This window comes from Pezoporus occidentalis, unplaced genomic scaffold (genome assembly GCF_034315485.1).
Source record: "Pezoporus occidentalis ecotype Australia unplaced genomic scaffold, CSIRO_AGI_Poc_V1 ctg204, whole genome shotgun sequence".
NCBI lineage: Eukaryota > Metazoa > Chordata > Aves > Psittaciformes > Psittacidae > Pezoporus > Pezoporus occidentalis.
In genome coordinates this window covers 429,627-447,586 of record NW_026913900.1, presented here as the reverse complement: position 1 = coordinate 447,586, position 17,960 = coordinate 429,627, and the positions used below count along the sequence as shown (strand labels likewise).

The following is a 17,960-nucleotide window of genomic DNA, read 5'->3' as shown; positions in this document are numbered from 1 at the left end:
CACCACTGAATAAGATGAGCCTAGACTCACTACATTTAATTGAATTTTGCAGAATGCTCAACTATCATATGTGTCTTTCAAATGCGTAATGCCAGCAGCCCCAGCCCCAATGTGCCATTTTCTAATTTTCCTCCCACAAACTCACTGAAACCCCATCTTATAGGCTCAACACCATCCACATGTTCAATCTGGGAATGAAAACCACATACAAACTCTGTGATAACGCCACTACTATGATAAAGCATATTTACCAAATACATTATGTCCCTCTATTATTTAAATCATACTAATAAACATTGAAGATCTTAAAAGTACACTGTTAAAAATCTTTCACACAGGTTTACTAGTTTATGCAGGAGGATGTGTGTAATTGTACAGTGTTTATTAATGTCAATACCTCTAAAGTGGGAAGTCATATGTCTATGTACACTACAGTCTGAGTAATAAAACAGTGCATTATACTAACGTGGTCTCTTTTCTTTGAGCTTCTTATATATTAAAGCACCAAAACTTCCAGCTTGTGCATTCAATAATTCCAGCTAAAATCATTAAGAAACGTATTTAAATGCACTTACTAATGTGCTTGATTTTGCTCGAGGTCATTCAAGTGAAGTAAATTAGAAAGGTCCTTTTTGACTTTTCCTGAACACAAGAGTTACTCCAGTAAAGCAAGAAATGTTATTTAATAAGGGGTTACAGTGATACTGTCACATAACAAAGCAACTTTTTTTATCTACTGCCTTTTAGAGATCACCCCCCTTATCTTGTCCTTGAGAGTTATATTGAGATGAAGGATGAAGAATGAGACAAGACCTCTCAGTGCCAACAGTGCTTCTTTTCTTCTAAAATATTTTAAATTTTTTACCCAGATATATAGCACAAATACCCCCATCCAAGAAACGGATACAAGATCATACAAAATGTGACACATTCCTCAATACTTCCCATTACTACTGACAAATACAGGAACTTCTAATCTTAAAATCAAATTATTACCGAATTATGATCAGAGAAAGGCATCCATATCTGAGAAAAATTCAGTCTCAATACTAGTGAATTTTACTGGAGAGGAAAGGAAACCAGATACTAAGTAAGAGTTTATTAAGATAAAAATATATTTATAAAAATATACTTCATGACAATTTTAAGTATTACAGCAGCAGCATATGCATTTAGCAAATATTCCATACCAGTCCTTTTTTCTTTTTATAGGTTAAACCCCAAATCCTTTCTTGTATGTTTAAAGATATTTGCTTCCTTCAGTTAATTCAGTTTTCTTCTGTTTGCCATCTGTGTATTCTTATGGTCTCTGTTACTGCAGAGGTCAATCCTTCAAAGATCAGGATGAAAATTTAGCAGATGGAAATCTTTTTGCAAAGGATAGCTGTTTTCATCTAGTACAAAATGGCTCCTAATTTCCAACAAATAGGATGCTTCCGTATCTGCTAGCAGCAAATGGCACAGATCTGCTATTATTATGCCATAGGTTATATCTGAAGAAGGCACTGCAAAAGACAGAAAAATCCAACTTACTCTTTATTTTCACAATAGCACTTAACAGTCAAGTTCCACTTCCATGAAAGCTACACTGAATTACTGGAAGTGTAGCTCAATATTCAAATATAAAATTAGCTTTTGTTTTTAATAATATTTTAAAACCAATGCGCTAATATTGTTTCTCATTAACTAACACCTGTGAATCATGTAAAACACCTCTAAAGTCAAACAGGATGTATTAAGGGAAGTTTATCTGAAACATTGCTCAGCGATTTACATCATGAAAGCATGTCAGCTATTTCTCGAAACTGCTAAGAGAGTCTATTTTGCATATAAGGAATCCATGTAATTACTGAATACTTTGCTATATAAAGTACAATAAATGTTCATACCATCTGATACCTCAACTCTTAACTTCAGTAGCTGTCTGACAAACTCAGAAGTGTTCTGAGGTTTTTTTGTTTGTTTGTTTTTGGTAAGTCTTCTACAATATAAGCAAACATTATCCAGAACAATCTCATCCCACTTCTAAATTGTCAATAGTTAAAAATTTTACTTCCATTGTGAACTTTACTCCCTGTTTCTATCACAAATAATTTATGAAACAGTACCTACTAATCTCTTCAGCCAGTCTGCAGGAATATTCAGGAAAATTTTTTCCATCAACTCAGATACCACATGAACATAAATTTCATATCCTCCATCTTCTACTGTCATCAAAGCAGGTCTAAATCAGAAAACAAAAGACTTCAAAGTTAGCTATGTTTTTTTTGAAGCAAAGTTTCTGAAAGTAATACAAGGTAGTATTACCCTCCAACACAACATCAGGAACTAGAAAAACTAGAAAATCTCTACACACTCATGCCTGTCAAATCTGCAGAGCTGGAATGAGTTTGAGATTACACTGAATTTACTATTCAATGTTAAAATAACTTGAAAATCTATCAAGTAAGCCTTACTTTCAGACAACTGCAGAAAACAATGCTTTAGCAGTGGTCTTTTCCTGGAAGACAAGACAACTGCATTGTTATGAAATACGTGCTATGTTGTTTATGGCTTTGAACTTTATATAATTAAAGTATAAAATAAGTTATTCTATTGGGTTTTGCTGTGCTTCTGCAAGATGATGATACCTTAGCAGTCCTCTAGAGTGATGTTCAACAGGTAGTTTCTGCTTGCTTTCAAGCTTGAGCAATTGTACTAAGCCTAATCATTTCTAGAGCTGATGCTGCTTCTACCCAACATATGCTCTTTCAGTGCCCTGAGACTATTTAGAATTTGACCTGTAACATCTGCACCATCACAGCTCTCACACTTCAGAAAATCTGCACTGCTCTGACCAAAAGAGGATTCAATGCTTCTATCCTGACCATCTCACATAAGTAACTAAAATACTAAACATCAGGACATATCACAATAATGTAAATCCTGGTTATAGCAACATTGGAACAGTACCAAAACAGTGTATGTTAAATAAACGAATAAAATAAGGCACAGCCATCTTCAATGCAGAACTTTTCAAAGGTAGATGCTCCCAACAGGATATAAAATGTGCTCACTGCAGAGGTGGTAGAAATGAAGGAAGGACAGTCACTTCAAGAGACTAGCAGATCCGCACTGTCAAATATGGCAGTCAGTCAGTACTGCAGTACACTGACAACTAGAGAGTGTTATTAACAGACTAATTTAGGTATATTCTGCATCATGCTAACTAACAGCATTAACTGAAATGCCTGTGAGGCATGGAGGCAAATGACTGCAAATACACCACTTTCCCAGTAGGCAAAATCATTTGACTTGCCATACATTGATCTAAAAGTCACTGCTAAATTTCATAATTTCAGTGATTAAAAGAGGTAAGAGAACTCCATGTCTGATTATGTATGGGATTATTTCAAATCTGTTGGTCTAGACAGAAACCAAGGCCCAGACTACTGTAGTTATTAAAGACTGCTGGCTCCCTTCACGACAGAAAGCTTAAGAATACACTTACATGCTTATACACTACCCAGATAATTGTGGGCAATTGCTATTTTGTCTCTGAAGAAATGTATTTTGGTTTAGACAATTTATGCTGATGTACATGAAAATTACTGACTTCAAGAAATACTAAACATTAACATTTTGGAAACAGTATAATTAACTTAAACATGTTTGCAGAGAAAGGTACTAACAGATGTTACAAAATGTAAAGCTTTCAAAACCATAGGCAAATGTGGTCTACAAATGTGATGTGTCACAAAACAAGTGATACAGTAGAAAAGATTAATTTTGCTTTATTCCTGATTATTATATTCTGACTACCTGTTTCTCAGTTCATACTCTGTTCTCCAGGTCATCTAAATCTTCTTTCAGATAATCTTATTTACTTCAACAGGAATTAACTGTCATGGTGAGAAAGAAATTTCAACAGTCTTCAAAACAGAGCCTAACACTTAGTTTTCCTTCACTAGTGCACAAAAAATGCCATTTTGTGATTAACTTTATTCCTTAAAAAACACTGTTTTTAACATGGTGAATTTAAATGATTGTAAACCAGTCAGAAACATATTTAAGCATATAGCTAAATTTCTCTAAAGGCATAAATAAACAATCTTTAGAGGCTACCAAGTAAATAGTCTTTAGTACCTTTATACTAAGCTGATCAAGCATGCCAGTGAAATGGGCTTTTCCACGAGTAGAGAAAGGTTAGACTCAATCCATGCTTAGCACCAAGTACCTAGGAATCTCTCATCTCATTACTACCACTGTTAAAATGTTCAGCTTTTTAAAATACAAACACTTATTAGAATGGACTGAAAAAAATTATCTGAATGGAATGCCAACATCATACCAAATTCCTGGGAAAAGACGCCAGGAAACAAAGTTTGGGCAAAAACAGATGTAAGAAACAAGGACCTATCTGTGATATCTGACATTTAAGAGGTGAGCTCTGAAATACACAGTATTTCTTCTTGTCTTAGTTTTCATGATTTTTTCTAGCTTAATATTCATACTGTCCTAGGAAAAAAAAAAAGGAGAAGGAAATATTTACAACATTATATGACAACGCTTATGTAAAGTATAAGTTTCTATTAACTTCTGCCTCATTATTACTGATACTGTTATTGTGTTCAACATTCTAGGTATCTAACTTTAAAAAAAAAAAGCTATGTAAGCATACACACATGCATCTATCTAAAGCTTGTGTCTCTGGCATCTGAAGGAAAAGATGAGTTTCAGTACAGTCACATCTGATTAACGAAACTGTGCCCTTACATTTCAAAGGAAAAAGACAACAGGGGATGATTTCATTGACCTCCAGTATAGAAACCGGAGATATAAAGACTAAGTCTTCTAAATGCCAAGATCCTGTTGCAATACCTATTTTCCTACCACGGTGCCTATTTGTTAAGTGTTCACACTTTTAAAATAAGTGTTATAAGTTATTACATTCCCTGAATCACAAATAAGCAAATCAAATTATAGATTAATCTTTTGTTTCAAGAACTCTGCAGGGCTCAGTATTGTTCCTACATCAACTGATCTGTTTATTTACTCTAAGCAAATGCGCATATTGTCAAACAGTGCCATCTGCTGACAATTTATATCTCTGCTTTGAGAATGTTGGTTGAAAACATGTTTATCTTATTTCTGCAAGGTTAGGGCTGATTAATCAGTTTAAAAATATAGATGTGCATTCATGTGATTTCAAAATTTGGCTGAAACAAGACTCTCAAGTAATCTTTCTTTGGTCCTCAAGCTTCTACTCCGTCTTAGCTTACTGACACAGTACAAGGTAAAACTTGTCACTCTGACATAGTATTGAAAGAAATAAAACTATTTAAACACAGAATATTACTTATAATATAATACAGTATAACATATTAAAGAACAGGTCTTTGAAAATCCATTAGAAAAATAGGAATTGCTAAGCATACATACCTTAAGCAGAATTTTATATGAGGGAACTTAAAATGGAGAAAGTTGTAGTTTACTTCCCTAATAGTGCACATTATTTTAATTTTGTTTACCTGTAGAATATTTTTACTTTGTTGTATGGCAAACATCTAATACACTGATTGTAGATCATGTTCTCATCTGCCTGTAGTTCCAAACCACATTTAGCACAACCTGAATACGTAATCATCGGCAGAGAAGCCAAAACACACTCCAGCGAAGTGTCAGCACGAAAGATGAGCTGCTTGTACTGACCAGCTGAAACAGTAAACTTCAGTTCTAAGATACGGGCTTTCACTTGAATCACTCCTACAAAAACAACAATTCCAGTCAAATCTGCATTCAGTTTTATTTATAACTGAAACCAAAAGCAAGGGTTACAGCTGATAAGATACCACTATAGAAGAGCCTGAACAAGAGATCAAGGTATTACAATTGTGCAAATAATTTCCACATTAATTCAGAGACACTGAAAATCACAGCTTTAACAATTTAGCTTTCCACTAATTAGACATAATAAACTCGAGTTAAACGTCGCAATACCAACTCCATTTAGTTACTTCTTAATGTTTAACATTAACCTTGGCAATCTTCTGCTTTACTGGTTTTGTAAAATGTGTTCTTTTGTAGTATGTTTTCAACAGCAGTAGCTATTTTACTCTCACTTTAGAGAATTCCAGTTTTGCAGAAATACTATTTGACAAACTTTCAGCTATTAATCACATCGTTGCTAAACTGATTAGCATGAACAACAAAAGGCAGCATTTCTTCCCATTCGCCAAAGCTATCTTTGTATGGTGCCACATACCACACCTATCTTGCCTCTGGGCTCACTGAATGAGGCTGCAATCACAGTCTGGCTGGGTACTGAGCAGCAGCAGCCTCCAGAATAAATTCAGACTCATAGAACTGTGCTAACTTTAAAAACAAACAAACAAATGAAAACACCAAACAAAAAAAAAAAGCAGTATTTAACTTGATCAACAGAACATCTATTGGACAAGGAGTAATCAGTTCAAACTTAAACAGGTTCAGGTTAGACACAAGGAAGAAGTTCTTTCCTGTGAGGGTGGTGAGGCACTGGAACAGGTTGCCCAAAGAAGTGGTAAATGTTCCACTCCTGGCAGTGTTCAAGGCCAGGTTGGACAGAGCCTTGGGTGACATGGCCTAGTGTGAGGAGCTCCTGCCCATGGCAGGGCAGTTAGAACTAGATGATCTTAAAGTCCTTTCCAACCCTAACCATTCTATGATTCTGTCATTAGTTATGCACTGCACAACAGACATTACAGAGCTATGGATAACAGCTTTACCTGAGCACTTTTCTTCCAAATGTGCCGAGAGCTTTGTCACCTGCATGAGGGATGTTTTGCTTTTCTGAAACTTTTCTTTAAATTCAATTGCCCTTTTGTCATCATCAAACAAGCACTCACATGATGACCATGGAGTTGTGTGCAGTTCAAAATCACCTGAGACAGAACTATGTTGCACCAGAAGGTATTTGAAGTCCCATATGTGATCTACAGAAAAAAAGAAAAAGAATAAGCATTCACAAAACAAACAAACCGAAACCAAATAAACAAAGAAACAAAAAAAAACCCAAATAAGCCCCAGAAGAGTTTACTTTTTATATCCTACTTAATTCTCAGAAAGCCAAGGTTAGTTATAAGACTGAGAAACAAATCAGCAAGACATTCTCATATGATCAGCTCTGCCAACTTCATTTGAAGCCTGACAACATGTAGGGCTTTTCCTTTCCCTATAAACTTTACACAAGTCCTCCCATAACAGGACGATGCTTTTATTTCACCTGGACTGAATCCAGCTTCCAAGAGAACTCAACTTTTGGAAAAAAAAACCCAAACAGTTATGAAATTTCTTGTCAGCTCTAATAAGGAAAAGTTGTCAATGTTTAGAAGAAGCCATCTTTATGTTACTAATCAACTTCCACCTTTAACATGTCCCTGTTTTTTAATCTTCTATCTCCATAATGCTCTGATGCAAAAATAATTAATTTTCCATCTTCCAATCAACTCTAAAGAAAAACTGCTTAAAAATTGAGATCACAGAAGAGTAATATATTTTAGGTTGTCCTTTGTTTTGTTGTAAGATTCAAGTATTCACCTACTAATCAAATCTGATAACTATTTAGGCTGTTATTTTTTCCCATGTTTGCTCAAGGTGAAAACTGCAGCCAAAATAATTGGTTTTGGAAATACGGTCAGAAAAATACAGATTCATTACTTTTTGTCTAATGTATTGAAGTGTCTGTAAGTATTTTATTAGCATATATTAGTATTTTCATATTTTTGATTAGTCTGATTTTTGGTGGTAACTTGCTAGAAGTGCAAGCTCCTCAAAAATCTGCTGCCAAACGCAGATTTACAGTAAAATACTCCAAAATATCTTCTCTGAGCAGCTTCATTCATCTTGTATCTGACTAAAGATCTTGCAGCCTCCCCAAAACTGAGTATGCTCTGGTTCAAAGCAAGGCTCAGGCAGTAACACTACAGCAACAAAAAACAAAATCTAAACAGGAGGAAACAAACATGCACTTGGCAAGCAGGGATACATGGAAGTAGAGGACAGTCTAAATGGGGTACAAGATTTGGTTGAGACCCAAATTTAGCATGTTATTCAGATCTTTGATATTCCTCTGTTGATTAGAAAACTGATCACAAAACATGAGTAAACTGTAAGTAATCAAGTTTAGCGAAATGTGTGATATGAAATAAATCTTTCCTTTCTGGTAATCTAAACCAGATAAGTGTAAAATTTGAACTGAATGTCTGATGACTGTATACTGGAAGATTGGACTGATTTTTAGCAAGAAATGAAAAATAAATATAAGTTATCAGGAAAAATTTTTAGATGCTCTAGAACTGCATCATCTTACGTACTTTAAGTATGTGGACAGTTCAAAAGTTATAAGTCAGTACACACATACACAACCAGTAAATACACAACACAGCTGTTCTGTTCATGGTTTGTCTGTGATTAAGAATTTGAACAGCTGAGAAATCACTCACCTTGAATTTCAGATAATCCTTTAATCGTTAAAATGCCTCCTAGATGCACAGTACACTAGTTGGAGAATAGGACACAAGTTTTGCATCAAGTACACTTATTACTACAGAGCTCTATGTCTTATACTTTCCTGCTTTAAGCATTAGAGAATGTTGTCTGAGAAATTACCTTTGGTATCTTCTTTTTGCAGTTATAAGATTTTTTTAAATTCCATATCTTGAGAAGTCTAATATTCTAGCATGCTAAATTCTCTAAGATTTCTAAGCATCTAACAAACAGTATACATCTGCTCATGCTGAAGTATGCACAAAAATAAGGTCCATGTAGGTATTCTGTATTAAAGTCAATTCGTTAATGCTTAAATTGAACCATCTCCTTCAAGTAGCTTAAGAGGTAGGTCTTGCAGTTAAATGATTACTTATAAATCAAAGCAGAACTGGTAGTATTCAGACTGCCTACATTTAATAGGAAAAGATTCACTATGAGATTGTTTAACCTTTCTGGGTTTTATTTTACAAGATTCACTACGAGATTGTTTAACCTTTCTGGGTTTTATTTTACACTATACAAAACCTGGCTTTTTAGGCAGGCACATTCAGCACTTCAACTAAAAAAGCATTTACTTCTTAAGTGTATCCATTGATCAGAAATACAAACTCTTTAGTTATTAATTTGACAAAAACCTAGGTTCACGTATTTTAAAAGAGCAATGCCAGGAATAAAATGAAATTCAGCAGTAGTCACTGCTAAAACACAGGCTATTACACATGTAATTCTTGCAAGAGATGCTTTTAGTCTGTTACAGCTAGACTTGATACCAAGACCATTAGGATATGCAGCCTGACACTGTAGTAAAGTGGAAGACAGCAAATTAAAATAAGAAGCAGAAAAAACAGCAACTCATGCTAAACCAGACAACAATAGGGAAGACTCAGCAGAACTGGCAACACAGTTAACATTCAACTTTTTTTATAGTTAAATAATTAGGCATCCTGTGTCTAGATTCAAGTTTTAAACACTCATGCTTTCTCAGTCTTCCGAAGTGAGTGCATTCAAATGATGTTGCTGATGGCACTGCTTCTGAGCAGAGAAAACATGTTACAATCTGTATCAACTATGTGGTCCTTCCAAAGAGAGTATTTACAGCTTGCATGGAAAAATGTTGCACGTTCTGAAGGTATTAATAGCATCACAAAAATACTTTTACAGCTACCTATAGCTACAAGGACTTTACCTTTTTTCCTTTGAAGTTGAGGGTACCATGCAGCCCCTGCTCCCCAAAGCACCATTCTATAGTGTCGATCTCTGTTCTGTTCTACTGTTAGAATAATTTTCCTTTGGTTGCCACCTCTGTAGGTATACACTGATTCTGAAAAAGTTTGAAATTATATGACTTCTACAGTAAAAATCTTATAAAAACAGAAAATCCACACACCCCTATTAAAATAAATTCATGCTGCCATCTCATCTTGTACTACAAGGGAAAAAAATACACCTAAAATTTCTTCAGGCCAGAATGAAAGCAATCTGATTTCTTCAGTAAGATTAATCTAGCTTGAAGGAATGCATAAAGTATATTAATTTACCTTTATCCATCTAAATACTCAGCAACTGGACACCTCCCTTTGAAACAGGAGGTATGTGAGCACCTTTCAGCTCCCACTCATCCTCACCAGTATAAGTGGAAAGAAATACTCAATCTCCCAGCAAGAGACTGTCATAATTGGAAGTTAAAGTTCCTGGAACTTCTGTGGAATACACTAAAACATTTCTCCAGAATTTTCACATGGAAGAAAAATACAGTCACATAGAAGCAGACCAAGAGGATTAGTAACAGTACACAACTTGAAACAATTAAGATCTCTACAGCATTCTTACACAGGATACTGCCTGAACGTTTCAGCTGCACACTAAACCTACAATATTTTCATAAACAAGTAAATTTTTGAACAATAATTCTTGCTTTAAGTATCTAACAGTTCTGGTGTTATGTACAATAATATGAAGATTTGTATTTTCAGAATTCTCCATTTATAATGAATAAACATGACATTGATAGTGTGGGTAACACATGATGCTAGTGCAGTATGATCAAATTTATGTGCAAAATTTATTATGCAACAGTGGTACTGTAAAGAAAAGGTGATCAAATCAGTTATGCAGAGAAAAGACAGGAAGACTCCTTTTCCATGCGGGAACAGCGGTCTTTAACTGGTAAAAAACATGGCAGGACACCACATGAAATACTGAGAATGGCTCAAGATTATTTGGCTTTGTTCACTTCAGAAGGTGGAGAAGATGCTAGGAAGCAGCTGTAGGACCTGATTATGAATGAAAACAAATTATCAATTTTAACATGGAAAATTGCTTCAGCAAGAGGAATCCTGAAATAACTGCATTCACTATTAGAAAGAAAGGAATGCATGACAGAAGGATAAACCAAAAAACCCATATAATAAAATTAGTACATGGACTATTGGCCATGATTCTCTGGGGGAGAGGAGTCTTTACAATAAAAACATACAGGAAACATATTTCCAAACCAAATTATGTTAATGAATTAGTTCTCTGTTGTGCCTATGCAGAAGAAACAGGAGTATCACAGTAGGACACCTTAGCGTCACACTGCACATTTTCCAGCGTTGAAAATCAAAAAGAACTTGCACAAGAAGGGCACACAGTATGGAGTATTAAATAAATATTGCATGTATTTAAGAAATCAGGAATACTTAGCTTTAATAAACCCATTCCAAATAGGAAAAAAAAGAAACAGATATTCTGAATAAAACATTATAAAAGATCACACTTTCATTATAAAATAAGAAAGGCAAGAACATCCTAAAAACATTAAAATAATAAAGAATGTATTTAATTCTGAAAAACACATAATTTCTAAGTGCCATCAAATGTTCGTTTAATGACAGAATGTTTACATGGAAGGTGTCAGGTCAGCTTTGGCTGTCCCACATGACATTTTCATAAGCTAGCCCCATTTCTCGAGCAGTGGTCAACAGTACTAGTATGCATTAAACTCATTTCAGCAACTGACTACAACCATCATTCCCTTCCTCTTCCTAGCTCTATTTCTCTAACTGCTATGCCCCCATGAGTGGATCATTACAAAGGTTTTACTTTGTGACTCTCACGTCAAATACTGGTGTACTGAATGGGAAATAAACAGTAATTTTGCAAGGCGATTCTGATTAAGTTTTACCTACTGTTGAAGTTTCAGAAGCTGAAGTCCACTGGATGAACTTACCTGTTAATACGGCAATGTTGATAATTCTCAAGATCGAGTGAACCACTGTATTTGGCTGGAGCTGGTCCAGCTGCATATACTGAATACTATCCAGCCTCTGAACTGGTCTTCGTGGAATGTCTTTGAAGTGTGGAAATTCTGATGCTATGTATGCCAGCAAGCCAAGGAGAACATCACAACTGACTATGGGATAAACTGAGGAAAAAAAAAAAACCCAAAACCAAACCAAACAACAAACCAAACCCAAAGTTAGAGGAACACTTTATTTTTTTTTTTTAAGCTTAGAAATATAAAATGTAATCGGTGCATATTTACACTGATGAAAACAAAACCATTTCACAGCAATTCTACTGCAAAAATTCTTGAAATGTGTAACAGTTCATCCAAAATTAAACTGCACTTCATCTGCCTCCTCTTGATAATATCCCAAAGTTAAGCTAAATACAGTATTTTTAGTTACACCAAAAATAGGAAAGAAATCTTGTATCATAGCTGGGTAAAAGTAACTGTTCTTGATCTTTTTAGCTCAAAACCTGCCTTAAAAAGCTGGCAATAATGGACAGAAGATGACAGTAAGAACAACACAAGTTCATGGTCATACTTCTACTGTATTTTCCCTTAGTTGCCAACCCTCCATGGCTCAGATACCTTTAAAGACTTTGTGCTTAACAGCCTGCAGTCAATGACTTTCCCTGAGTGGACCTCCTTATTCATTAAGCCTCTACAGTTTTTAGCAAAAAAACATTAATCCTCATGAAATCTCAGACATCTTATGGTTGAGTCCTGGGATAACTACTCACTCTTAGGCCAAAAAAATCAGTTTTCTCTGAATTCACAGTTTTGAATGGTAACCACCCAACGTTACCTTAAACTCCACATACTTATCTGCTGTCATCATGTCCACAGGTATTCCTGTCATATTTTCCTAGTGTTTTGTACCTCTCAGTTGCTCACATTTCCATTTTATCCTGTGCATGAGGCATTGCCAACAAAAAGGAGTACTATATATAAAATATAATATATAAACTAACTGTATAGTACAGCTATTTTACTGTGATTTTCATGGAAACTTATGCAGTATTATCTTACATTCTTCTGGATTGAGGGCTGAGCAGTTCCCCAGATTCAGTAACTGACTGGTAAATGTAGATTGCAGCATGATTTCTCCACACCAAAGATTCTCATACATTACTATATCTGCAAGAAAAAAGCAACCTTATCAACTCATGTACCAATAATATTGAAGTGTGTTATCCTGTTCTTGACTACAGAACTATCATACATACAGGTGTGAAAGACAGTTCAAAAGAGGGCACTTGGAAACAAAGTGATATTTTTTTTTTATCTACCAACACCATTTACAATGAGTTAATAAGTTTTCTCAGTAGTTTGATGCAATTCTTCAATTCATATAAAATATTTGATCTGGTTTAGTGTGAGGTGTCCCTGCCCATGGCAGGGGGGGTTGGAAGTAGATGATCTTAGGGTCCTTTCCAACCCTAACTATTCTATGATTCTATGATTCAATACCCTCATAGCAGGTCAAGTAGGTGACTGTATTGGGTAAATTATTATTGCTCTACATTTCAGAATGAGTAATAAAGTAGTAGGATTACCCAGAAACAGTTCTGATGTATTTTGAGGTAAGAATGCCTAAGCAGAAAAGAAAAATCCCAATTTATCTTCAATCTCTTTATCTACCTTTGTACCTACCTATAAGCACTTAAAGAACTCTTAACAAGGAGCAATAGGCATCTTAAACTGTAAAAGTATTCAAAAAATTTTATATTGTGGTGGGGCACATGGGGTGTTTTTGTTTGTTGGGGGGATGGTATTTTTTGTTTGGTTTGGTTTCTGGGGTTTTGTGTTTGGGTTCTTTGCATTTTGCAAAACCTAAATAGCCAGATTGGTATCAAGTTCTGGCCAATTCCAACCCTAAATTAAGTACAATATCATTCTATAGTACTGTGTTGTCTTACACAAGCTGTGTACTCTTCAAGGGAATTTTGGGTTAAATAGCGCAAAGGACTTAATAGGAGGAATCTTCATTATTAGCAGACAACAGCATTTTATATTTCTCAGACCAAAGACTATACATAAGAGACGGGCAAACTTCTATGGGACAGTTGATGTTCCACTGGAAGGATGAGTGATAATTCAAAGTGCGGTTGAATGATGTAAGTAATGCAAGAAAGAGACCTACAAATGCTTAGCCACGGTTACATATTGCTCTACTTTAAACAGGCATTCTAAAGATCCACCTATTATAAAAAGGAAAATGACAATTCTCACCTGTAAGCAATACAATATCCCCAGGAAACACAGTGAGCGACCAAAATGCAGCACCACGCCACAGCACCACTTTTCTCTCAGTTTCTGACTGGTCAATAACTACAACCGTTGCCACAGGAACTTTACATGAAGATTTTGGTCTAGTCTTCACCTGTATTTCTTTGATATGACAAGGATGTACAATTGTGACCAAAACATTGTACTTTTGATTTTTGTTGCAGCAATTCTTAAGTGCTGTTAATTTCTTTTGAAGTTTCTTGAACTCTGTCATCCTCTCTTGATCCACTCTCATCCCAGGACCAGCTGGACAAGAATTAAATTTTGCTCTCTTAGATTTCAGGTGTCTTTTAAACGCTGAGTGAAAATTATGAAAGGAATCTTCACACTTGTGGGCTCTTTTAGAAGAACTCTCATGAGAACTGTCTACTTGAGAGCACAATATCCCTGAGCTCAATGGTTCAATACGGATTTCATTTACAAGTTCTTCAACAGGAACATTAAGTTTGTGAAGCTCCTCTATATTTTCCTGAGCATTTCCTTCTTGTTTTGCAGCTTCCAAGCAAGTATTTTTTCCATCACCCTCAGAAATGAAAAGTTCAGGGAAACATGTACACACCTCCTTACATTCATTTTCAGCTACAGTGAGACATGTTCCAACATCAGAATCAAGTTTGAAGTGATCATACTGCCTTTTGTCAGGTTTTTTGCCTGCTTCCATTTCCAGTAGTTTTACGACCCGCTTCTGCATCTCATTCTGAGCCTGTGCAAAAACAGCCATCTGACTTGAAGTCATTATACTACGAAATTCAGTATCTGTTGACACTGCAAAGCTTGGACAATCACTTGGTTCTTCTTTTGGTTTTGACTCTTGATTTTCAGGGAAGAACATATCCAAATATTGACTTAGATGTTCATGGTAATCATTTCTACAATCTGATTGAACACCTTGTCCCACAGACCTTAGATGTATGCTGATCTGCTTAGTACCGGCAACCAAATCAGAAATGTCAGAGCTGTTAACTTCTAAATGGCCACCTTTTCTTTCAGTGAGGTGTGAACAACAGCCATGTGATATCTTATCTTGTCTAGCTGATTCTGCAAATTTTTGTGGAAGGTGTGGATCCGCAGCCTGATTTGCATTTGCACCTGTGCATCTAAGCGTAGATATCTGACAATCAGAATAAATGCAACTTTCAATCCTTTTAGGTGTGCTGGTACAAGTTACTGCCACAGGTTTGAGAGATATCAAATATTCTTTTGTTACCATTAAACTCCCCTGTTCAGACTGCTGCGAGCTGTCAGGGTTTGTAGGAACTGCTTTTTCTGCCTGAAGCACTAAGCAGTCAGCACCTTTGACTTTTTCAGAAAAAAGACCATGTGTATCACACACATAATAGAGTTCTCTCCATTTTTCAGCAGCAGGTGCTGATCTGCTTTGTTCTGACACTTCTGGGGGGCTTGGAATACTGGGTGCTCCCACAAATATATGAATTTGAGGTCTTTTTGACATTTTTGATTGCTGTGTAATTCTGACTTTAAACAATGTCCTGTACCCAGGACAATGCAATAGGCACAACACTAAACATTAGTAAATGCAAAAAAAATAGATTTGGCTTTTCTTAAAAATTTAAAAATACCCAACATTCAAGGGATCATTTCAAAATTTAACTGGTAAAAACACTACTACTTATAGCCTATAAAACTGAACGTAAAAAAAAAAAAAAAAAAAGGAAGCTATTTGTTGAGTCAAACTTGCATAAAAATATACATTTACAGTAGGGCTTAATTTCCGACTCTGACACTTGAAAACACAGCAGATGCAGAATTATAGGAAAGTTCAATTACAGTCTAATTATTGAGACTTATCGTCACTTGCTATTGCTAATTAAACAGCCAAATGTGAACTCACTATTCAGTACTTAATTTTAATTCATGTGAAATAAATGCTTGTTAGGAAATTTCACAGCACAGTTAAAAGCTAATTTTCTCTCTCAGAAAATTACGATTTCAACTAAATTATTAAAAATACTAGAGTTATTTAAAATTAGTTTAAAATTTGTTAGAAATTAAATATTTTACATGCTGGTTTAGCATGCAAATACTCTATTAAGTGATTATTTCATGATATGGAAGGTTTCAGGATACTGCTGATGAACTATAATTATTTAATAAGCACTAAGAGGTCAGTGAAACCTGAGAGGATGATTTAGAACTTGCTTTAATTCATTTATGTAGTATCATAATACCTAAGAAACTACAAGCTTTTCTAGGTAATTAAAAATAAGACCACCTTACATAGCACAAAAGGCCGTTTGGGTTTTATGTAGTATGATTTTAAAATACTCAGCTACAGTTACAAGTGTTCATTAAAATGCAGACACCTAGCTACATGTTCTGGCAGCGGTGTTAATAGAAGTTGCTGCAATAGGCTGTTCCACAGAGGTAGCAAACAGAGCTCCAGAAATTAAATTCAAGAGCTCAGCCAGCTGCAAACAGAAGGAAAAGGGCATTGAAATAAATACAGCATTGAAAAAAGATTAATAAATTTTTAATTTAGCCCTTATCAAATTAACAAGAATTTTCTATCAACCCACTAGATGTCGGTAAATCTGCACATTCATAAAGCTCATAGTAACATGGAAAAACTATAAACATCCTGGAACACTGACCAAGAGGTCTATTACAGGTGTAACAGGAAAAGCAACATATAAACACCAAAATTAAACATATCACGTCATAATACAAAGAAACTACAAAACACAGTATCTTATCACTCAGTTTTACGCTCACTGCAAAACAAATAATACTTAGAAGACTGCTATATCCAAACATCTGCAATTGTATGTTTAAATAAATTTAGGCTCACACGAATGCAACTTCCGAAAGACAATTCCCATACTTGTGAAGGGCTTAGTTATATAACTAAAGAATGGTAACACACAAATAACAAAAAGAAAATGTCACCACTACTTTAAATGAATGTTAGAAATGAAATTGGAAATGAAACCTTATGGATGAGATTAAGTAATTTCTCCCATTTCAAAACATGTAAGTCTAGTTGTAGCTTTTTCATTTGTTATTACCATGGTTACAGCCAGTACAGATGCGTAGCTTTCTTAATTAGATAGTCTATAGTATAACAATATAAATGTCTCTTTATTAAGAGATTCAAGTGAATAAAACGCTCAAATGAATTAAAAAAACCCTTTTCTTCCACACGTGTGCTATTGTACAAAAGACACTGAACAGCCAAATTCTGACCATGCCACTTCTAAAGAACTTGCACACCATGCCACTTTAAAGAACTTGCATACCATGCAGAGATTAATGAAATAATCAGTCATTTCCAAACTGGGCTTTGGTACAGTGAACAGCTCTTTCATTTCAATCTTCACCTTTTCTACAAGGGATGAATACTAACCTGTCACAGGTATAAGGTACCATCTTATTCCAGTCTTACTAGAATAAATACACATGAAGATCTGTAACTAATATTAAGGAGTACTTTGAACATACTCAGGTGCTTGTCCTAAAAAGTATTTTATAAGCACACCTGATACCCATATAGCGTTGACACGATAAAGATGTATTAATAACAAAAAGTGACTTACCACAGTACTAAAACCCCACCAATGCCAATGAAAAAAATCTGAGCTACTCATATTAGCTAAATGCCACTGCAACAGAACAAATCTATTTTTGTGGTGCAGTTATGTATGGATAGACAGGGGGTTAGCTACACCAAAGATAACAGCAGCTAAAGCTCATAAAGATATAACTGAAACCTGAGTGCACATATCCATTATGCATGTTAATTATTACACCATTTCTTCATTTGTGGAAATGTGCTCTATTCATAATAGCCAATGAAACCCTAGCTTTTTATCTCACAAATGGTCAGTCTGAGCTATTAAAAGCCAGTAACTACATCAGCAGGTTTTACATTTGC

At 35.1% G+C, this 17,960-nt stretch overlaps 1 protein-coding gene across 6 annotated transcripts; it reads right to left on the bottom strand.

The window, feature by feature from the left end:
- Positions 1-1,084: 1,084 nt before the first annotated feature.
- Positions 1,085-17,286, bottom strand: SHLD2 (shieldin complex subunit 2). Of its 6 annotated transcripts, none has more exons than XR_009964810.1 (9): positions 14,012-17,286; positions 12,809-12,916; positions 11,720-11,914; positions 9,695-9,829; positions 6,747-6,953; positions 5,511-5,745; positions 2,457-2,500; positions 2,109-2,224; positions 1,473-1,505 (listed from the first exon to the last, which is right to left on the bottom strand). XR_009964810.1 is itself a non-coding variant. In XM_062618824.1 (8 exons), the coding sequence occupies exons 1-8, from the start codon at positions 15,519-15,521 to the stop codon at positions 1,333-1,335; spliced, it is 2,679 nt and encodes an 892-aa protein (XP_062474808.1). In that variant the 5' UTR covers positions 15,522-17,284; the 3' UTR covers positions 1,085-1,332. The 6 variants fall into 6 exon arrangements, 3 of the variants coding, with proteins under 3 accessions (XP_062474808.1, XP_062474810.1, XP_062474811.1); XR_009964811.1 differs by having other exon boundaries at positions 1,483-1,505; positions 2,113-2,224; XM_062618824.1 differs by lacking the exon at positions 2,457-2,500 and having other exon boundaries at positions 1,085-1,505; positions 14,012-17,284.
- Positions 17,287-17,960: the final 674 nt, after the last annotated feature.